The sequence below is a fragment of the Echiichthys vipera genome (genome assembly GCF_963691815.1).
Source record: "Echiichthys vipera genome assembly, chromosome: 2".
Taxonomy (NCBI): Eukaryota; Metazoa; Chordata; class Actinopteri; order Perciformes; family Trachinidae; genus Echiichthys; species Echiichthys vipera.
In genome coordinates, this window is record NC_139827.1 from 21,890,794 (window position 1) to 21,915,438 (window position 24,645).

At 39.4% G+C, this 24,645-nt stretch overlaps 1 protein-coding gene across 1 annotated transcript in view; it reads left to right on the plus strand.

Annotated features, from left to right (window-relative positions):
• Positions 1-24,645, plus strand: part of LOC310961613 (zeta-sarcoglycan-like) — a gene marked incomplete at both ends in the record, with an annotated part of 392,549 nt that overhangs the window by 261,820 nt on the left and 106,084 nt on the right. The window contains one exon of the mRNA XM_083933745.1: positions 16,718-16,819. Coding sequence (XP_083789871.1) covers positions 16,718-16,819 — 102 coding nt within the window. The remainder of the gene's footprint in view (positions 1-16,717; positions 16,820-24,645) is intronic.

The window sequence follows — 24,645 nt, forward strand, 5'->3', positions numbered from 1 at the left end:
TTACTTTCAAGTTACTTGTACATAAGTTGACGTTGTGAATCATATGGGCCACCTTAAATCAAACTACAACTATTATGTATTTCTCACTTTAAGGAAGAACAGCGTGCCACACCGATCAGCTGATCATCGGCGATCAAAACCCATACAGAGTGATGCGTCCCCTCCGGAGTCTCGTAAATCCTTCTTGGGCCTTTTTTTTGTTATGGAAACATGGCAGTGCAGAGACAGAAACTGTATCTTGAAGTCTTTGGTCAATAGTCAGGCGAGCTAGATTTACTGACATTGTGTCAATAGCAAAAATAACCTGTAGAGAAAGTACAGTGGTTATATACAACCTGTTTTCATCCCTACTCGACACATACAGTCGCTTGCTCTGTTCCTCATTCAGATCAATCCATGTAGGCTTTTAGGTAGAATTTTGAAAAACTGAGGGTACAAAAAACTAAACACAAGCGCTTAACTGCCTGGGAGTTTGTGTAACAGCTGATTGGTTCCTGCAACAACTTCCAGGACAACGCTTGGCGTCATTTATTTCTCTCTTTTTCTCTGTTAAATGAAGCTGCCTACAAGTGCATTCAGAAATGTTGAATAACACATAACAACGATCTAACAGGAAAACAATAATAACTGAAATACTGTGTGAAGTCTACCCTACTTGTGCTACATTAAGGGGTTAAAGAACACAAAAGGTGTCAGACAAACAGGCCAGTGACACCCCCACCAACGAACAACCCTGCGGCAATTTGCTGGATCTAGATCTGAGTCTGTGAGAATTCCGCCAACAGGAAGTCAGCCATTTTTAATTTAATCTAATTTTTTCACAAAGTGAAGCAAGTTAGAGGTGTTGTACTTTGATAAACTCCCCCTAGAGGACTCAAATCTGGTAGGTTGCATCTACAGACCTTTGTGATGCTAAAGTGCAAAGCTTTTGAGGATTCATGGAACGCCCCTGATATGGTGTGCTGGACAACTTTGGCCAAAACAGGCCAAACAGGAACATGTACTGTATTTAGTATAAATAGTGACAAAAAAAAGCTAAATCAAGTGCTTTATAAATGATGGATGTGCCGTTCTTGACTACCTAATTTATGTAAGCTAATTGATGACATTTAGGAAACATAATAATGCAGAATACAAGGGATATTTGGGGCTCAGACACAGCTGGAGTATGCAGTGCATGTTTGGCTCCACTGTTTACAGTGTTAACATTCATCAGTGTGAATGCTAACATCGTTATCATTATAGTTATAATTCTTGGATGGCCTTTAGGTGTCTTAGCGTGCATAAATGCCTGTCTCATTACTATTAACTTAAATAAAATAATTTGAGTTGTTTTGCAACTATAACTGTCCTTTCATAAAAAGCCCCAGATGGAGGTACAATGTTTACAGAAAAGTGACTGTTGGCAAAGCACTTATGGGTTTTTGTCTGTTCTTACTTTTGATATCATTATTACAAATTTATAATTGGAAGAACACATTTAGAAAAAATCCCCAAATATGTGCCAATTCAAAACAAATCAAGCCAAGAATTATGTTTAGTACATGTCAGAAACAATGCAAGCAAATGTCAGCCATGGGGGTGCTGGTCACAGAAACATAATGTGATAGTACAGTAGGTTACTGACTTAAAAGTCAAGTTCTGGCTTCGGTGCTTGTGACTGTAATGACCACAAATTTGTGCACTGCTGTTGGACATATTTGTGACTTGTCTGTATTATTCTTGTCTCTTTTTTGTACTTTCTGCAATTAACGTTGACCAAGTATTCTCTGCACATGGTTGCTGCCTCATTTTATTTTATTGATCATTAGTATTTCAATTTTGGTCTAATAAATGTAAAACTGTGGGTTTTACTGATATCACACACCTACATACACTATTACACATGTCAAAATAAGAGTGTCCTCCAGTCATGTTTTAAAATATGTAATATATATACTGTATATAAATATACTGTATATATATATATATATATATACTGTATATACTCTGCTTCTTTAAACATGGGTTTCCCACAAAAGTAAAAAGGGGCACATGTAGTTATGATTCGGAATGCCCCAACCACAAATTGACAAGATTGGTTCTTTAGGTAATTTTAGGTTGTGATCTATAAGTAAGCTCAACCATGGCGTTGACTGTTCATTTCGCTCATAGTATGTTTTGTTGAATAAAAAAAATGCCACTAACAAAGTTAAAAACTTGATTTTCATTGAATGGGGTCCTTAAGGCGTGCATAAACAAACATGGTCAAAGAAACACAGGAAGAAAAAACATAAACTGCAATTTATACAGTTCCACAGCAATAAATCCATTAGTTTTATATTTTAAGAGGCATATTGATCTCCTTCACTTTTTAACTGCAGTTAATATAACTGAAAATGTCCTGCGGATGTTCTAAAAATGCCTTACAGGGCGCTGAAGGTTACTACCCTCTGAACTGCTGGAAGTGTTTTAATGTGAAACAAATGGAGGAAGTGCTGAGTCAGTGTTAAAAGCAACACCAAATTAACTTAGCATTCAGTATGGGAGCAGATCAACAATGCCTACTTTAAAACAGGGTGGGGCACTAGAAATAAATGCAGGTCTAAAGTGTAAAAGCCTGATTCTCCTGAGCAGTGTTTGCAAATTTAAGGTATTACGGCTTTTCTCTGGCTTGAGCTCAGAAATCCTTGTTAAACCTATAAACTCCTGGTAAAGGAAATGACTTTGGCTACATGACATGCCAATTTAAAACATGGTTTAACAAAGCTCAAAACCATCATTTAATTCAACTCTGGCAACACCAGTGCCACGCCAGAGCACTAGATGATTGAGAAAGTTGTGCAATTTAAGGAAAGAGCAAGGAAGAAAGATAAGAAGTGTTGTGGAAGAAGGTGAGAGGTAGAGGAGGAAGGAGAAAGATAAAGAAAAATATGCTATACATGCACTGGCTGTTGGCATACAGCCCTAAGGGAGCTGTTAAGGTAGCTTGACTTACTGAGAAAGCGGCCTCCTTTGAAGCAGTCAATAATTTCAATAAGGTGGTTGCCTTTAAAATGGATTTTGCGGACTTGCAGTATGAGGTTGAAATTTACAGAATGACCTAATTCAAGTTACTCCCTATCCTCCATATATCAAACTATAATTTCAATGGAAAGTGAAAAAGCAAACATTTCAAAATAGAGCTATCATGTATCATGATATATGCCTGTACCTTTATTTTATTTTTTTTTCATAGCACAGGCAAACTACAAATTAATGAATGAACAAATCATATAGAGAAGGTGGTCCTATGTTTGTTACAATCGACTGTATAATAGAGGTGGATGTAGCTACAGTAAAGTCGCCCATTGGTATGTGGAATGCCTTTGAAGGAGATTGCTTTTTGGCCATCGCCATGTTGGGTTTTTGAAACTGGACGTACAAAATGGCCTGGGGAGGAGCACTAAGCAGTGTCAGGCTGCGCTCCACTGTCTTTTCAATGACACTGCTCTAAGCTAAATGCTAAAGAGGGAAACTGATGTTTTTCACCCAGACGACACAAGTCATTCTGTGGACAATTGCTGGTGGTAGGGATGTCCAAATAAAGCTAGATAGAGCTCTCTGTTCACAAAGGGTTGAAAACACACTGAATTACCATCCATTGATCCCTTTTCTCTAAACCAAGAGCTTCATCTAGTGGGCTTAACAAATACAACTAGTGGTTCATGAGGCTTCATTTGGACATCACTAGCTGGTGGGTGAGCTGGGAGCTCTGGTTGCTGACACTGTTTGCTACAGTGACACAGAGTCGGTTGAAAATCACCACTTTACCTTAAGTTTGGTAAAGCACTAGGTAGCTAGCGTTAGCATTGTTAGCAAGGTGCAACTGAACACTGATCAAGACATGTTCAGACGAGAACAATATTACAATGAACTATGGTGAATTGAAAACACACTTTGAGAGGGTCAAAGTCCTGATAATTTAAGACAGACAACACCCAAAAACAAATCCTAAGCTATTTTAATGCACACAGTGCAGTGTATATGTATCACTAAACCACAGCTAACACGGTGACCTGGTAATCATAAGGTAGCCACGCCCTAAAGCATCTAACAGTGTAAACATATTTTGTAACGTAGGCTTACTAGTCCCTTAACTAATTTTAGCATATATTTGTTGTTAATTGTGTTCATTGTCATCCACTAATAATTTGACCAAGACAGCCATTTTGTTGCTGTAAATTGGTTATAGGTCACGTTTCATGGCTCTGATCGGTTGTAGGTCCATCCGTGCATCTAGAGGCATTTTTCTTTGCATTTTAAATAACAGCTTTTTGAAATCCCAATTGAACTGAGAGGGCCCACGTACGTAATACGTATTTGCGATTAGGTTGCTGATGACATGCAAGGTTAAATGCACTAACTTCAGGAAAGTTATTAAAAAAGCTATCCAAAGTCATTTTCTCAACCAGGACCTTCAAATACAGCAATGCATCCAACTGGTAAAATAAAAAAAATAAAAATAAAAAAAAGGCAAAGGATGACCAAAGCCCTTCCTGAGTTTTCTACTTTGTGCATCCCTTTAGCTATTGCCTCACCTTTTGTCCATTGGCAAAGGTGACCGCACTCTCTCTCTCTCTCTCTCTCTCTCTCTCTCTCTCTCTCTCTCTCTCTCTCTCTCTCTCTCTCTCTCTCTCTCTCTATTCACTCTGGGTCTGCTGGCTGACATATAAGGTTGTGTGAAAAAATACAACAGTCCTGAATATTAGAAATGCCTGCAGAATACTTTCCCAGCCTATCCATCACCACAGGGACACATAGGTTTATTGTTTGTGTGTGTGTGTGTGTGTGTGCGTGTGTCTGTGTGTGTGTGTGTGTGTGTGTGTGTGTGTGTGTGTGTGTACACGTGTGTATATGTATGTATGTATATATCTGTGTATGCGTGTGTATACGGACACCTCTGTATGTGACTGGTGTAGGTTTTTTGTGTGTACTGTTTTCGAGTTAACCTCGGAGTGATGAGGGAATCCATCATTATCTTTACAACAACTACATCAAAGAGGACATTCACCCACTCACACACTGTTGACCTTGCTCATACAAAAGCACAGGCACATGCCCCTATTTTTTATAGCTGGCATTAAGAAGTGTCTTACTTGGACACTATACAGATGTGATTGAGCTACATTTAATTTACAGTGGGCATGGTATAAATGGTAGCTCATTCACCATATTGCAAGTGTCAGTGCAGGTCAATTTCTGGTCATAATATCTAACTCTTATTGAAATTTTTTTTTTTTTTCTGGTAACATTCTTTTCCTCTGATTTTAATATATTTTTTAACAATGCTTTGAACACCACAAACCAAATGCTATTAACTTTCTTTTTTTACATGATGTGAACTTCCAGTTGTGTTTTCTTTTTGGACCAGTGACATAATCTTTTTCATTATTGAAAACAGTGTTGCTACTAGGCAACCGGTTATTCATATTTCAAGGCTGGGCAGGTTAATTTGTATAGCACCTTTCATTGGTGAAAGGTAATATAAAATCAGAAAATGAAAATACACAAAGACAAGATTTTAAAGAGGCAAACAGATTAAAATTGAAGATAAAAATTAAATAAAATTATAAGGCAAATTGAACAAAAATGAGTGTAGCTACAGTGCAGCATAGTATATGAATAAATATTCACAACATTTACTCAATTTAAAGCTCTAATTTAATTTAATTTGTTGGGAGTGTGGTCTGTATTTGTGGTGCATAAAAACGGGGTGTTGCTTCTTCGTGTTGAGTTGTGACACAGGGAACAGTTAACAGAACTGTCCTAGATGATCTGAGAGCTCTGGACAGCTCATGACTGAGCAGATCATAAATGTATTTTGGCTCTAAACCATACAGCGCTTTATATAATGGTAAATGGTAAATTGGACTTGTACTTAGTGTCTTTCTATTCTTCTGACTACTCAAGGCGCTTTCGAACTACTTGTCACACCCATTCACACAGACATTCACACTGATGGCAGTCGAAATCTACATACCATCTAATCTAATCTAACCATTCACACCACATTCACACACCAATGCGCAGCACGGGGAGCAATTTGGGGTTCAGTGTCTTGCCCAAGGACACTTCGACATGCGGACTGGAGGCGCCAGGTATCGAACCGCCTATCTCTAGAATGGAGGACGACCCGCTCTACCTCTTAGCCACAGCTGCAACATCAGTACTATTTTTAAACCCAGATTTTGAAGTGTTCCTTTTTCCCAAGAATGAAATGGCATTACTACAAACGACAGCTAATGCAGTGTCAAAGTGTGTGAGTAGATGTGATCTATAAAGACCAGTTTTCATCTGCGGCAATATTTCTTGCAGTATCCCTGTAATTGCCTTTCACTGCTCTCGCTTATGGCTCTGAAGCAAGGAGTATTCGTATGCTCGAAAATCACCATGAAGTATTTGAGGGGAAGGGTTCCTGAAAACCTTCCATTGGTGCTTTTCAATATGTGCCAAGAGATGTGGGTGAGCAAAATAGAATGAAATAGGGGGGGGAAGAGAAAATAACTACCACCTATGGCGTAAAAGGAACATGGTCTATAATTCAGGCCGCATGAAATTTGTTCCAGTCAATTAATTCGTTCTACAGCTGTCTATAGCACAAAGTAGACCATAACAGGTCTTTGTGGGTGTTTGTGTATATATGTGGGGTATCACACTGTATCTGCAGGCTCACTGTACATGTTGTGACTGTGTATTTGTTACTATGTGCTTTAGAGTTTTTTCTTGGGTGTATTTTTGTTCCCCCTCATCCAGTGCACCCAACAGGGCCTTCCTTTTATGTCTTTATTGTTGCGTACAAACAAATTACAATTATATGTGTGTAAACCAATCTTGAAGTTAGTACCAGTGTTGAGGGTAAGTTACTCTTACTGAGTACTCAGATTACTAGTAACTTAACATGTTAGTTCAATTCAAGTGATCATTTATTTTGTTACGTTTTCAAATACGTAATCCAGTATTATAGTATTTACCTGCAAGAACCGTTCTACCGACACCTACCGTCACCAGAGAAGACTCCGACTCAAGGGTGACTTGTCAGCACTGAGGAATCTATTTTCCACCTTGTGATACAAAGTGCAAAACACAAAACAGGACCTATGTGAATTGATTTATATGGTTTGCATTACAGAATTTAAACATTGCGAGGAAATCTACCAGCCAAAAATTAGGACTCCTTTGGCCCACTTCTAAAACCTTTTTCGAGGCAAGTCGTTGGTCCAGTAAATCAAGTCGGTGACAGTGGTGTCTGTCGTGCTAATGGTCGATTAAAATTTGAGCGATTTTTTTTACAAAAAACATAAACATTTACATTATTTGCTCAAGGGCTGATAAAGGGGACCAGGGTTATGTCGGAGAAGAGTTTGAGACTCACTGTGCCATACAGGCCCGCAAATGTACACAAATAATGAGCGCCACAGACACAAAGTATACTTCTTATGCTCACCTATAGACATACAAAACTAAAACAGCATGTATAGTTATGTTAACCCAAAAGTTTGTAACGAAAAAATGGAGAAAACATGAAAGTGCAGTTCATTGTGCTGATCATGAAATTATTATTAATTATTATTGTGTGTGTGTGTGTTTGTGTGGGTGGGTGTGTGCGTGTGTGTGTGTGTGTGTGCGTGTGTGTGTGTGTGTGTGACATTTACCATTGCACTGGAATTTGTTGATTATTCTTTGGCAAACACTTGTAGATTTGATAGCAATGAAGCCATTTTCACTTGGCCAAGCGGACGGTTGTTTGTTTTCTGATTAGTTGTTGTCATCGTGGCCAAACTGACTAATTTGCCAGCTTTAATGTTGATGATTTGTATTTGTCGATTTTGCCAATTAATGACAAAAGAGAAAAGGCACACGAAAAGAGGAAGTGAGTGTGTGTGTGTGTGTGTGTGTGTGTGTGTGTGTGTGGCATTCCTGTATTATATGTCATCTTCTCATGTATCTTACAATTCCCCACAGAACACCTTTACGGCTTTTTTTTTGGTTCAGACAGTGTTACATGAATAGAAACACACTATACCACCATAAAGACACGCTAAGTTTAGCAGAGACTTATAACTCAAATAACTTCAATCTGAAAAGAAAGAGTTATGTACAATACCAAGTAGTATAGTATAGTTTTTATGAGGAATCATGCTCAGCCTAACAAGACTAGTTTTTTTGCTGAAATATGTATACCGTATTTTTCGGATTATAAGTCGCAGTTTTTTTCATAGTTTGGCCGGGGCTGCGACTTATACTCTGGAGCGACTTATGTGTGAAATTATTAACACATTACCATAAAATATAAAATAATAGCCCAGGCTATTATTTATGTCAGTCATGTAAGAGACTAGGCGTATATCAGCAATCGTCACACACACACGTCAACCAATCAAGATGAAATGTCTATTCTTGGTGTTGGATTTTATCAAATAAATTTCCCCCAAAAATGTGACTTATACTCGAGTGTGACTTATATATGTTTTTTTCCTTCTTTATTATGTATTTTCGGCTTGTGCGACTTATACTCCGGAGCGACTTATAATCTGAAAAATACGGTACATCATATGTAAGCTGCAAGCTGTGAGTTACAAAAGACACGGTACACACAATGACTGATAAGAAATCAGAGCAATTTTTGTGACAAATCAGTACTGAGTAGTATCTGTTTCATAATTACACGATTATTATTTCATTGGCCAAAAGCTGCTCAGTTATGTCTAATGTCTATATTGCTGTGCTAGTGGTACTTCAACAACCCCCCCAAAACTGATAACAAGATACACTAGCTATAAGTACAGCACAATGTCATTTAAAAAAAAACAAAAAAAAAAAAACAACAACTGCAAATCATAAGTGAAAACTTTTAATTTGAATTATATAGGATATAAAAACGTTTTAGCATTAAATCCTATGATTGAGCCATTAACCAATTTGGCACAGATTAGACCTACCCATGAACTATTGGGGCACATGTGACTTAAGTCCTGTGTATTACCAGGGGACCTCAAGTGTTATTAATTATGCCCTGTGTCAGTGTTTTGTGCAGCACATTCACACAGGATAATCAAAGTCTGTTCAGCCTGTTGAAAGATAGAGAAATGTTCCTTACCATGCATGTCTTCCATCTCATCATCTCTAGAGATTTCTGCTCTTCTTTGAGCTTGCTCTTTCTGCAAATGGGTCTCATGCTGTTTAGCAAAATGACCCTCCTGAATTTGCACTCAAAATAGTGTCAATCGCAAAATAAATTACTACCCCCAAATCAAAAGATGCAGATTATTACATGACCTCTTTTGGGAAAAATATGGTCAGTATTTTTTGGTGAAATTTTTGCTTGACAAATTACAGACATGACAGATTTGCATGGATTAAGATCACAGATGACCTTAAAATGAAATACAAATCCTGCCGTATATTATTTTATCTTTTACTTCCCCTGACGTCAAGATGGCTAAAAATGGATTGAAGTCAGTCTGTAACTTTTAATTATGAATAATCAAAAGGTTTATTACCAATTCTTGCTAATTATACATGATTAGCAAAGTATGTTTTTTAACTCGAGGAACCCAGTGACACTAAAAGGCATATAACAACCTCTGATCTGTTTCCCAAAACTAATGTAACTTTGAGAAAGAGAGACGGATGACAAGAGGGATGGAGAGAAGTAGGCCAAGTAAAAGCCTCAACAAACAGATTTAAGGAGAGAGAGAGAGCTTAACAATGAATGGAGAGATTTACTCATTTCCTTCTGTTTATTGATGAATTTCCATTGTATTCAAGGCTTTGGCGATATTGTTCCCTTGTACTATTCATGCCAATGATGCATACTTGATTGAAAATGAAACAAAGGATGCACCGTGTGTGTGTGTGATACAGAGAAAGAGAGTGCTGTCATGTTCAATCAGAACGTGGCTTCAGTGTTGGACAGCGGAGCAGTGAGGTGGAATAAAACCACCTGATTCATTTTAACGTCATTGTCTAAATGTTTTTGGAATTGAGAGAGAGAGTGTAAATGAGAGAGGGAGAATTAAAGAGACAATTAGAGTATATAGTGAGTGTGAATTTTTTCAAACGGAAGTAATTCTGTATGTATGCCATTCTCTCTTTGCGTGCCTTTTATTCAACAATATTCAACAGTATTCCTATACAGAAATGAAGTTACATACTAGTGTGTGTGTGTGTGTGTGTGTGTGTGTGTGTGTGTGTGTGTGTGTGTGTGTGTGTGTGTGTGTGTGTGTGTGTGTGTGTGCTTGTGTGTGTGTGCGTGTGTGTATGCATGTTTTCCAGAAATTGAGCATGTTTGTCACTCCCATGGCCTGTGGTGTTATGGCTTATTGAATAAGCTCCATGCTCCACTGTATATTCAGCGTAATGACTATGGATCTAACAACAACACTGAAAACCTCTGGCTGGTTTAACTTATCGACCTGACACACTCTTATCGTTTTGCTATGCTCCTATTTGTAAGTCTGTGTGTGTGAGTGGATACATATAGACCAGTAAATGGGGGTAGGATTGGTCTCTCGTTAAATATCGCATATCATACTGGTTGTCTGAATCTGATATGATGTTTGTATGACCACAGGTTTGTAATAAAATGGATCAGTGCTGATGATATGTGGGGAAACTTACCCTGAAGGAATTCTAGCTTCTAAATTATCTTTCACTAAAGTCACAGGAGTTAGAAGTCCGAGTTTCAGTGTTTTGACTGTCATTGTCTTAACTTTTACTCAATCATCACTCACTCATCTTCAACCGCTTAACCAGCTCTAACTGTGCCTGAGGCGTTCCCAGGCCAATGTGGAGATATAATCTCTCCACCTAGTCCTTGGTCTTCCCGAGGCCTCCTCCCAGCTGGACGTGCCTGGCACTAGGCGGCATCCTTACTAGATGCCCGAACCACCTCAACTGGCTCCTTTCAACGCAAAGGAGCAGCGGCTCTACTCCGAGTTCCTCACGGATGGCTGAACTTCTCACCCTATCTCTAAGGGAGACTCCAGCCATCCTCCTTAGAAAACCCATTTCGTCCGCTTGTATACGCGACCTGGTTCTTTCAGTCATGACCCAGCTTTCATGACCATAGGTGAGGTTACACAACGGTGCGGTGGAGGGAATAAAATACCGCCTCCACTGCTCCGATTCTCTGGCCAAACTCACGCGCCATCGTCCCCTCACTCGTGAACAAGATCCCGGGGTAATTGAACTCCTTCACTTGGGGTAAGGACTCATTCCCTACCTAGAGTAAGCAATCCACCAGTTTCCTGCTGAGAACCATGGCCTCAGATTTAGAAGTGCTGATCCTCATCCCAGCCGCTTCACACTCGGCTGCGAATCGATCCAGTCAGTGCTGAAGGTCGCTGACCGACGATGCCATCAGGACCACATCATCTGCAAAAAGCAGAGACGAGATCCTCAGCCCACCGAACTGCAACCCCTCCCCACCACGACTATGCCTCAACATCCTGTCCATTAAAATCCCAAACAGGATTGGTGACAAAGCGTGGCCCTGGCGGAGGCCAACCCCCACCGGGAACGAATCTGACTTACTGCCGAGGATCCGGACACAGCTCTCGCTTTGGGTGTACAGAGATTGGATGGCCCACAGAAGTGACCCCCTCACCCCATACTCCCAAAGCACCTCCCACAGTATCTCCCAAATCCACAAAACACATGTAGACTGGATGGGCATACTCCCAGGCCCCCTCCAGGATCCTTAAGAGAGTGAAGAGCTGGTCCGTTGTTCCACGTCCAGGACGGAATCTGCATTGTTCCTCTTTAATCTGAGGTTTGACTATAGGATGAACCCCCCTTTCCAGCACCTTGGAGTAGACTTTACCAGGGAGGCTGAGTAGTGTGATACCCCTGTAATTGGCACACACCTTCTGGTCCCTCTTTTTAAATAGGGGAACCACCACCCTGGTCTGCCACTCCTTTGGCACTGTCCCATACTTCCACACAATGTTGAAGAGACGTGTCAACCAAGACAGCGCCTCCAAACCCAAAGCTTTCAGCATTTCTGGACGAATCTCATCAATCCCTGGGGCTTTGCCTGTGGAGTTGTTTGACTACCTCAGTGACTTCCGCCAGAGATATTGACAATGATTCCACATCAGCCTCCAGCTCTGCCTCTACAAAAGAGGGCGTGTTGGTCGGATTAAGGAGTTACTCAAAGTGCTCCTTCCACTGCCCGATTACCTCATCAGCTGAGGTCACCAGCGTCCCGTCCTTACTGTAAAAGGCTTGGACGGTTCCCTGTTTCCCCCTCCTGAGGTGTCGAATGGTTTCCCAGAAGCACCTTGGTGCCGCCCAACAGTCCTTCTCCATGACTTCTCCAAACTCCTCCCTCACCCGCCGCTTTGCCTCTGACACAGCAGAGGCTGCTGCCCTTCTGGCCCGCCGTAACCTTGCAACTGCCTCCGGAGTCTTCTGGGATAACCTTTAGTTTTCGTGTTAAAAAAAAAACTTGATTTAGATTCAACAAATTTAGCTTATAGCATCATGCTTATAATACAAATTAATACATTAGATTTAATTGTTGTTTGCAATTAATCTTTGCACAAATAGGTGTTCAATCTATGCCACATGCAGACTCAGACATACTGCCAGAAATCAGGCATTTAAGAGGAAATCTAAAATACATATATATTTGGAAGTCACCCAAGACTTATTGACATCTTTAAATATATTTAATTTATCATAACAGTTAACAATTACAAAAGCATACACAGATAATATGAGCAATGCAATGTCAACATCAGCAGGCGGAAAATGCATGAGCGTTTATTATGTTTTTTATTTTGTCCTTGTTTTCATATGTTGGAGTTACATCCATTTTTTATGCAAGATGATACGTTTTTTTGGCAAAACGCCTCTAGAAAGGAGACAGAAGTAGCCTGGCATCACCAGACTATATCCCAAAAGTTTATTAGTCTTGGCCCTCTCACTTCATTTACGATTTCCAAGCGGGGTTATCAATGGTCCAGAACAAAATGCTTCTGGGGTGCAATTGGATGGACCTACAACCAATCACGGCAATGAAACGAGACCTGGAACCAATCACAACAACAAAACGGTCAGTGGAAAACAGTGAAAAACCGGCAATACAGTAACAATGTTGGGCATAAATGATTTACAGGTTGGGAAGGATAGTGGGATTTATTTTAGGGTCTTTAGTTTTTGTTTCTGTTTCCTTAGTTTAAGGCAGATGTATTGACACACTGTACAACTGTTGCACTTTTTGTTCTTTGACCATCTGTAAATTCAATAAAAATGTGGAAATGATTAACACTGCGTTTCATGAGCCGGAGAAACTGTGCTGAATGGATCTGTAGAGTGGACAGTGATTTTGTATTTCCCCTTAAATTCATTCTCCTCATCATCTTATCCCCCCAATGTCCCTCCCTTACAAATGTAAACTTGGACTCAAGTCCGAATTGATAAGATTTTGAAGGTAAAAGGTCAAGGTGGCTGTGACGTCATGTGTGCCCGTCCCATTCTTGTGAATGGGATTTCTCAGGAACGACTTATTGGATTTTCTTCAAATTGGGCACAAATCTCCACAATGATGAACTACTCTAATGATGAACTCATTAGAATTTGGAGGTCAAAGATCACTGAGACCACTAAAACACATTTTTGGCCTTATTTCAAGAATTCCTACATTAATTATGACAACATTTGACACAAATGTCTATTAGGATAAAATGATGAATGGATGACATTCTATATCCAAAAGGTCGACTGAAAAACACTGCTGGCTGTTATTCAACGATATATAACTCAGGAACAGACTGGGAGACATTTGGTCGGATACTGAATTGGTGACATTAATCTTGAAACTGTGATGTTTTTATAAATCTTCTGTGCTGCCTGACAGAATATGTGTGTCAAGCATCCACATTTTGCCAAAAAATACACTTAATACATTTCATTAAATTCCTTTAAAATCTTCACTGCATTATGTAAGGCTGAACAGCTTTAATGTAAACCGCAACTTTACTAGTTCAAGTTGATGGAGCTCACAACCGCAAGGCAGTAATTATAGGTTCCCTTAAATGTTTAGAATCTATCTCTGTTCTGTTGGTGATTACAGCTGACTTCTTATCAGCTCTGCCAATTATACAAGCAAGACTATGATATCTGTGTATTTGCTTGATTACAGACATATGTTTCCATGAAACCTATATCTATACCCATATGCCTCTTCAATTCTGACCAAGAACATGATCAGAGCAGCTGTTGCACTGCTATGCTGCCTCCACTGTCACTATCCTACAATATGCAAAGATATGTCATGGTAAAGTAGCTGCCTCTTTATTCTGTAAAAGCCCCTACTATCCTAACACCATGCATGGCTGTTTGAAAGGAATTTAATCTTACCATGTAAGTCTGGTCCAGCAATCTTTTAACCAACTCACGTGTTATCTGCAAAATTCAACAACTGATTGTAAATGCTGCACAAAACCATTTTTATCACAGCTAGCCAACCAGCTGATCAGGAATGGTGCTGTCATGTTAAGTACACAGTCTATATGTGTTTACAGGGCTCATAGTCTTTTACTAGTATTTTATCCCTCATGTCAAACCATTAGAGCACAAATGTGTATAAGTTAGAGTTAACTGATTTAAGTCATCACCATCACACTTTTCAGTTTGGCAACTTTTAGTGTTTATGAAAAAGGACACAATGTAATTTGTTAATAATCAGCATCATTGCGAAGTGAAACCAAAGGTACAAAGAACAGATGCAAATGCACTTTACCTGTCAACCTGCCAACCTGCCAAAGCCTCATATTGGCCTAATATTAGTAGGACTTGCATTGACCTTTGTTTGAAGATTTCCCCCCTGAGAGCCAAATCCCCCCAGCTTCCCTAACCTCTTGTTCTGCTTGCATTTATAATAACTTGATGGGTTTTGTCAGCAGGAGTTTCTTATATCTGTTTATTTATCAAGCTGAAATGTGTTCTTGGGGTTTTCTGTCCGCCGTGTAAGCTAAATGCTCATGTCAGGATCATGTACATTATTTACATTTATTTTTTAAGTACATTTGCAAACATATTTCCCAGTTTTGCAAAGAACCGACATTTTTTTCAAGTGCAGGGTTTCGTCAGGGATTTTTTAAGGATTAATTACTTATGTGTATGAGTTTTATCTTAATCTATTTTATCTGAATAACTTGAAAAAAAACAACCTGTTCTTATTGACAGAAAAAATAATACATTTTCTGAAGTTAAGCCAATTTGATGGGTAAGTGCTCAGATGAGTTAAGAATTGAAAACTCTGTGCCTTCATTCTGGTTATGTTATATTAATTGGATTCAATTCCAGGTAGCACTGACTATTTGTTGTCTTAAAGTCACAATACAGAGCTTCGATGAGAGTGTTAAAGGGCTGTTGGCCTCCACTCACATGTTGTCCGATCACAACGAGGGAAAAATGAGTAAATCAGACCCCAACCACATTCTTTGGAAATATAAACAAAGTTTTTTTTTTTTTTCGGTTTACTTTCAAACACACAACTGACCTATGATATAAGTTTACTGTCAAGTGTGGTTTTATTAAATGGACCGGGTTATCTAGTCTTCCCAATTAACATGTGATTGGATAACTGTATGGATACATACAGATACATTTATATTTGTATTTATATGATAGGTTATCATTTTACACGAGATGGACATATTGGCATGTAAACACAGAGATAACTTAACATTTCAGACACAGGAGTAGAAAATGGAAAATGTTTTTGAGGCCGTACAAAACCTGAGGATAGCTAAACCAGTGACGTTACTTCTGATTCCCAGTCTGTTCAAACTCCAATCGCATATGTACTTGTATGGATAACTGATTAAAGGGATACTTTATCCATTTCCATCCAGGTCTCTGTTATGGCAATGTGGGCATTATGTTCAGATGAACGGAGCGTTGGAGATCTGCCAAAATCTGCAGAATAACGCAAAGCGCTCAAATCTCCGATGCTCAATTCTGCTGTGCTTCTGCAATGCTCACATTGCCATTCAATTCAATTTCAATTTTATTTTATTTACAGTGCCAAATCATAACAAAGTTATCTCAGGACACTTTACAGAGTAGGTATAGACCCCACTCTATGACTTATTTATGATTTACATAGACCCAACAATTCCCCCATTGAGTACGGTGACAACAAACACATTCCCTTTAACAGGCAGGAACGTCGGACAGACCCATCTGTCTTGACCGCTTGGAAGAATAGAAGAGAGAAAGACGGACAGATGGACAGAGACAGACAAAGACAGACAGTGACACACTTCCAGAGATGCAAGCAACCACAAACGTAGCAGTAACTATAGTAATAGCTAAAGTAATGTGAGTATGACTTACATGTTATGGCAGTTAATAAACAGGCACAGCCAGGGTGACAGAATATGACACAGACCTGGATTAAAATGGGTATACTATCTCTTTAACTTGACAATTGTGTCTTCCCACTGTTCGCTGTCTTCTCTGTGTCTGTTACTATGCCTAATATAATGGTACTCTTTTTTAGATTTTTGTATTATTTATAAATAAATAGAAAACTAATCAGAATGCAGATGAGCAGGGGATTCTCTGACTGTGGAGAAGAGGAAATCAATTTTGATTGTTTCCACATGACTTGTCATTTGTTCTCAGAATAACCACTGATTTCCTCTCTTGTCTCTCTCTGTATATATCCCCATCTTTTTAGGATGGAATGGGGAATCTGCGGGTGACCAAGGAAGGTGTGAGACTGGAGGGAGTGTCCGAATTCTTATTGCCTCTATACGTCAAAAAGATAGAGTCTCGTAGGGTAAGATGTGTGTGTGTGTGTGTGTGTGTGTGTGTGTGTGTGTGTGTGTGTGTGTGTGTGTGTGTGTGTATGTGTGCGCGCGCGTGTTTGTGTGTATCAAGTTTGTATGTTTTCACATGTATGTTTACTGACTAAATTGTAGTCATCTTTCAGTGAGTTAAATTTTTTAAGTTTCAACTGCTTTTATATTTGCATTTTGTTAAGTTATGCAGCTTGTGTGTGTGTGTGTGTGTGTGTGTGTGTGTGTGTGCATGCATTCATGCGTGCGTGTGCCCCTACATTCCTACCCCTATATTGAGCAGAAATCAGATGTTGTCCTCAGCAGTTAAGGTCTATTTGTCATGTATGTGACACATTATAGTCCTGCATGTGATCCAGCACTCTTCCATGTCTCCATTCATCACACACAGAATCATCATTGATCCCGTCAGCTGACGCGACGTGGACACTGTGTCACTTTATATAGGACAATCTTTGTGAGACTGTGCGTGTGTGTTCATGTGTATGAATAGTAAGCAGGGGAGGATTTCAATTGCACAGCAAGAGATTAATGATGTCATAGCCTAGTTGGATAGAAAGATATAGGAGAATTGATAGGCAGGGTATGTATGAGCGCTGTAATAGCCCATACAGCTGTGGTGTTTTTCATGAATGTAAAACAAAAAACAATATGTGTTACGATAAATGTGTATAATACCAAAATTGGACATTGCTTAAAATGGTGCTGTTCCCCTAATAATGCTAATAATTCTTCCTGTGATCCCTCCTGTCTTTGGACCAATGTGGTTAGACATGACATGTAACCTAATGGTACTTTAGCATGTGCTCCCTCTACCACTTTCTGTTTATGTACATATATAGAGGAACCAGAAACGACCTTTTTACTGATGTGTATGGTCACAGCACATCACATTTCGATGAGAAGTGTACGAAAGCATTGCACGCAGCTTTTACACTCCAAAGGGACTGTGCTGCTATTATGAGCTTGACAACAATGCTTCTAGCTTTGAGTGTGTTTGGGAAATGTCATGATGTCTTCCAATTAAAGTCATATATGGCATCGTATGGTAAAGGGTTGTAATATACTGTTAAAAAACTGTCTAATATAATGTACATATTATAATGCATAATGTCATCCCATAAATTCAGAAAGTCACAGAAACAGAGGGACGACACCAGGGGGGAATGGGAAGCTTCGGTGAAGGATGTACTACATGAGCATGAGGATGGGAGAGCATACTAATATACGAGGACAGGAGGATGGTGAAGATAGAAACAGATGAGGAGAAGTAAAAGATGGCTGTGGGTAAGATAAGAGAGATTTAAGGATAAGAGTGCAGTGAGATGATGGAGAGTGAAGACATTGAGGAGATGGTGAAGAGATGGAATGAAGTGAGAGGAGAGTGCTGATGAGGAGAAAAAAGTAATTAGGAAAGAGAAGGAAGAGGGTTGTAAGAGGTGATAAACGGAGGATCAACAAGCGCATGTTTTGAAACGGTTACAAGTGAAATAGATACAGTAAGTGAGAATCACTGCATCAAACTAAGATCTCATAAATGTTGCTTACATTAGCTTTCTCTCTCTTTGTCTATTATGTTTTACTGTAACTCTATATGTCAAGATCAAAGCACAATATTAGATCCAGTACAAGAAAAATGAGGAAGAGTGATACAAAAAATATGAGAAAGATGTGGTTTTGTTTCCTTTAAACCTTTACACTGTGTGAAGTGTGTGTCAACCGATATGTTTACAGTATGGGTCTGTTTGCACACACAAAAAATTGTTTTTACTTTTTTTTGAGCAGATATTGATACTTTCTGTATGTACAAGTTTACGTATGTGGCAGAGCTTATCTTCTTACATGAAAGCAGCAGGTTGTCCTCACATTTTCTAAACAGCAGACATACTCTAATTTTGATATTGACAGTCACTGCACTTTTACTGTGAAGTGTGGCTGAATCAGAGGTATCCACTCAACTCCCTTGAGACACAACGGTCTACTGCTTGTTTTGTGAAGATATACTATAGAGATGGGGAGACAAAAGAAAGAACCATAGAGAGGAAGAGAAGGAGGAACTACAACTACAAAAACATCATATGACGTCTCATGGTCATGGATACTTGAGTGAAGCACCCTTCTAGTCTTTTATGCTCTGAAGATCTGCCTTTGCCCTAGACTAAAATTACAAATGCAAACTAACCAAAGAGAAAGAGAACTTTCAGCCACATTTTCAGGACCAAAACCTTGCTGCAGAGGTGTTGACTATTGCACTCTAGAGCACATTTAAAGAAAAATATTTACCTCCTTTGTTTTTACCTGTGCTCCATTACATTTAATTGAATTCACCCAGAAATGTCAGTGTAGCTGTGGTGCATCATGCCACAATCCAACCTCACAACACATGCCTACATTATACAAACATTTAGACATATAGTAATATGTATGACAAGCTAAATTTGAACCACAAACACATGCTCATAAATAACTGTGAGAAAAGATCATTTAAGTCATCAAGTCATTTAAATCATCATGAAATTGACTAAAATAGCTAGCTGTGGTGGATATAGATTAAGAACCAACCAGAAACTAGTAAGACACACGAGAAACCATTGAAGGATACCATGTTATTAGCCAACGCAACGCTGGAAAAAAAATAGAGACAAACGTACTTAACAACCTTAAGAGGATCCCTTAGGCCTGGATAACTGGGGAAGTTAGTAGTACTTCAGCATGGATAGTGATGGATAAGTGGAAAATAGAGATACAGACAGAAAATTGCAAGAGAAAGAGAAATCTACAAAGGCAAGAAGCAATGACAGACAATCCTGGAATGAATAGAGAAAAGAGAAAAGGTGGCCTTCATTATGCAGATGAGCACTGGTGGCATGTACAGCATTTTCCACCCAAGTTATTAGTTAAAGTGAGGCAGAACAGGAAGGGTGGAAGAGGAGAATGAGTGAGAAGAGAAGAGGAAGGATTTCAATGTTTGGTGACTGAGGGGACTGAGGTTAAATTGCTTTTTCGACAAACATTGTTCAATAAATAAATTGAGATATGTGATGTAGAGGTAAACAAAACGATTGGGAAACTACAACTTGAAGTTTGATGTGGTTCTCGACCTCAGAGGGCCGTATTATGCCGACTACAGTCTGATGCACCACAATTAGGGGGAAAATACCCCGCACTAGAACAGGTACTTGTACAAGTAACACAAAGGTGTTATTAAGCTTAATTTTTTTTTTTTTCAAACAGTTTTTTAATTTTACAATACAAAATGCTTTAAAGTCCCCTTACACTCAAAAAAGCATTTTCTGTTTATGGCCTCTAAATTGTCAGGCATTGATAGTGACTTGTATGTCATCTTGTAAATATGAGCACACATCGTTTTATAAGCATGGGGAGTGGATCATACAGATGACTTCCCTTTAATTTGACCTGAGCTCTGCGTAAATGCCATAGGGTCATTAAGGGGGGTCAAACATGATTTTTTTTTTTCCTGTGTTAGTTTCGCTGGCTGCAGTAGCTCAGATGGGTACAGACGGGCAATGGGAGATACGAGATAAAAACATTTTCGGAATGAATCACAGCACTTCATCAAATCATCTGCCGGACTTTTACAGTATACTTACACATAACAGAGTCTTAACTTCATAGTGGACATGTTATGTCATGTGTTATGACCATATACGGTATAAAAAATAAGTGGAAACATGATTACGGGTCTGAGTGTGTGCCATAAACCTTCATTCATACAGTTTATGGTCTCAATCTCTAGTTTCAAGTCTTCTTCAATACAGTATGTGGTTCATTTAGTAAATTATAGTCCCATTTAGAGTGAAATAAATCATAAAGCAGCTGCTTTAGGGCAGGGCTACACAGCCACTTGTCAATCTGGATGAAGATTTATTAAAGTGTATCCACGCCAACTATGGACATTAAAATAGTCGTGACTTGTTTTTAGGTGTTGTCTTTGTTAAAGTCTCAGGAATTTGATCCTCGCTCACTGTGTTTTCCCTTCATCACACTTCACTGGAACATTTCGGCATCTGGAAATACAGCGTTCGGTTGCACTTTGCTAACCGAGCTACAGTAGTTAGCACTAGCGTTACAGGGTGTGTGTCACTGCAGGTGAACAGATTCAGCAACCGGAGCACGCAGCTCACCAGCCGACTAAACTATGTAGGCGGACTTGTGTCAACTGGTTGAAAATCAAAGTTTCCCTCTTTAGTGAATTAGCGTTTAACATACAGCAGCAGGGCTCCATGACACTGGCTTATGCTGTGTTTCAGTTGAACCGGGAACTCGTAAATTCCGACTTCATGGTTGGACATTTCAAGTGGAGGGAGAACAAGATACAGCACAGAACCGCAGGTCGGAACCGAACCTGGGCTGCTGAGGCGATGAGTTTTAGCCTCTGTACACGGGCGCCTGCTTTAACCACTGGTCCACCATCAAACAGCCTCCTGAGCGACTCACATGCACATTAGCGTCGTTTTTGGCGAGATAGACCCACCTCATTCCGGGTAGTAGACCATAGTGGAAACGCACCTATTGGCCACTATCAGAGCCAAGTTCCGATTCCGATAATTTGTAAAACCTCCAATCTGCACGGATTAATTGGTCAAAACGATTAATCGGTCAACCTCTAGTACTCCAGTCCTCCAGAAACATGGCAAGGCAAGATTATCTCATATTTTGGTTATTGTTTTCAGCTAATTGTAGCTGTCCCTGTCACTTTACTTTTTCAGCTGCTTATTTTCTGTGGAGTCAACATGAAGAAATACGGACAGTGCCACGCTGTCATTGTAACCCACTCTGTGGTCAGGGTGTGTATTTTCCTTCAATCATTTCAACAGATTTCAAGCATACTGCTTCCCCCTAGTATCTACAGTTATCAAGTGCAGTTCCCCCCACTTGCCGCCGTGACGCACTGCCGTGGACTGACAGGGGCGATCAGATGAAAGGGGAAACATCTGTATGTTAGGATGGGGTTGTGATCGCAATGCTTTTCCCCCCGCTTTAATAGTACTGTATCAGCCCGAATTTAAGACGTGTTTTTTTTTTTCTGGAAATCTGTCTGAAAAAGTGGATTCATCTATTTTTGGGGTCTAGATTCAAAAGCCAAGTTAGTGCTTCTATAGACACAGTCACTGAGTCAGAGTGTGAGTGTTACTTGTTAACATAGTCACACCAACAGATGGCACCAAAAATCATGTCAAGCCATCAATCACAACACAGTTCTTCAGCAACATCGTTTACAGAGCAAACTAATGTTAGCTTACAGCAACAGGGGCCTGAGACATGGAGAGACACGGTGATTGTCTCGAAAAAAGTGCCTCAAAAGTCGACCAAGTTAGCTGACAACTGAGGAGGAGTTATGATGGTAATTTGAAGATTTTGGCAATTAACGCAGCATAGTCAAACAACTGTCAAGAGGCCAAGAAACACTGTGTCACATACTGTAATGTTTCAAGATGGCAAGCCCAAAACAACCATCTTAAAAATGGCAGCTTACAGACTACTACCCGCACACTATACATGCAGATTTACATAGTTGGTCTTTTACATTTAGATGCAGGAGGCGTCACTTGATTTGTTTTTTTGTTTTTGAAGATGACTATTTTTGGTCTGAGAAAAAAAAACTAATTTTGTTTTGGTCTTCAGAACTGTGGGTTTGAAATTGGACATTTGCTTTGTTTTTTGTAAAACAAAAAAGGAGGGTCCTCTTAAAATGATGGTCCTCTTATATTCGGTAATTGCAATTATGTGTTAGCATTGAGCTAACAGACTTTATAATTATTATCTTATTGTAAATCAGTTAACATTGCAATGAACGGTAACATCTAATGGACTAAGCACTAATTACTTACGGTTGTAGCAGTTATCTTAGGAATTATTTTTCTTGTTAGGAGGATATTGTAATTGCGAAGCTAATTGCTCTTAGTGCAGTAATGATAACACCTGATTCGCCTGTATCCACGTTTGGATTTATACAGGCTCTGATAAACTATTCAATGATCAGACATTCTAGTATTACTTGAATTACAGTCCCTTTTTGTAATTTATCGACATGTATACTGTGTTTTAAAACAAATCTCTGAATTTCCTATATACATACTTTAAGAGTTTTTTTATTGCCTAAACCTAACCCATATAGTTTTGTTGCCTACACTTAAGTAGTTCTGTCTCACAACATTAATAGAACAGTCTTATATATTATTTTTGGAGTCATAGGCAAGCACCCTATATCGTTTATGAGAAGGGGAAAAAGGATGAAGATGACATCCCTCCCACAGCTGTATTATGCCTTATTGAAAAACATCACAAACACACATTCACATTTTTGCATAATCTGGGCCACCCTCAGCAGTGCATTGTGGGAGAGGTAAATGGAACATTGTGACTCCCAGAGAGAGAGAGAGAGAGCTAAATACAGAACTCTGCACATAAACCACATACTAACAACAACAACGACACACTGAGAAATTAGATTGGCTGCGTTAGGGGGGAAAGACAGGGTGCGCTACAGAAAAAGATAACTGGAGAGGAAGGGAAAAAAGAGAAAGGAAGGCGGAAGGAAGTAAAGGGGTCAGATGGACAAAAACAGACCTAAAATGTGTGAGAAAAGTTCTAAGGAGAGCGGAAGGAGAAACGAAGTAAAATTTTTTTTTATTCATTTTAACACACTGATGTGTACAAAAGTGTTGCTGTGGCAGTTTAATGTTCTTTGAGTCAATATTGTGTTTTGGATTTTTTCATAGTGGCCTTAATTTCCATTTCTGCTAGAGAGGTCGACTAATTAAATTAAGGTCTTGTTTTGTTTAGTGTTACCTGCCTTGCAGGTAAAGAGATATTACTGTGCAGTTTGAGAGTGGGGTCAAATACATCAACATTGCTAGTGATTTTGTAATACAAACTGGCTTGCCTCAAAATGTTCGGACAGGTTTTTGAAGCAAGTTCTGAAAATGTGAGTCGTACCTGTGAGTGAGGGTATTTGCGAGTCATAGTCAAGAGAAATAGGACATTTCAGAATTTTTGTCTGGCATCAAGACAGTTCCGTGTGGCAGAACGCAAGCAGCTTCCACTGACCTGGAGCTGACCAACCGGCTACTTTAAACATTGTTACATAGTTAAAAACTAAAACATGTTGTGTTTGGGGTTTAGCTGCCTGACATAGAGCAAAAGGAGTAGGGTTTTATCGATTCCCTTCAGAAAAAAATGAATTTATCCAGCAGGACCTGTGGTGAGGAGGTAAAAGCGAGTGGACGTGGTCAAAAGTACTAGCGCTGCAGAGAAGACTGCAAGACTGCCTGGTAGAGGAGTGGCCTCTTCTAATGACAGTGGTTCCCTCGGCGAACGCTCTGGCTTTTGCGACCCTGAAGAACGAATATTATTGTTGTACGTCATGGTGAATTGTCGTATACAATTCGTCTTGATTTTTCAGTTGGCAATGATGAGGTATATAAATACCTTGCCATATAGAGAGAGACACAGCATAACTTACACAGTTAGACACCATCCCGGTATGCCTAGTGCATACCAAATATAAAAAGTTGCCAAGCGCTCTGCACTAGTAGTGTAACAAACAGGAGGAGTCAAATGGACAAACAGAAAATTAGGCAGGGGTTAGAGACATGATTCAGGCATGCATCAAGCAAACACATAACGGGTAGAAACCAGGGGTATCCAAAGGTGCACTTGGCAGCAGAGTAACAGATGATTTAACAAGGAAGGAGGAACCAGGCAGAAGAAGGAAGGGAGAAGCACAATAAGTACTCGTCAGGCATTTCGAACACCATGGGCTTTGATAGTCACAGAATCTTGA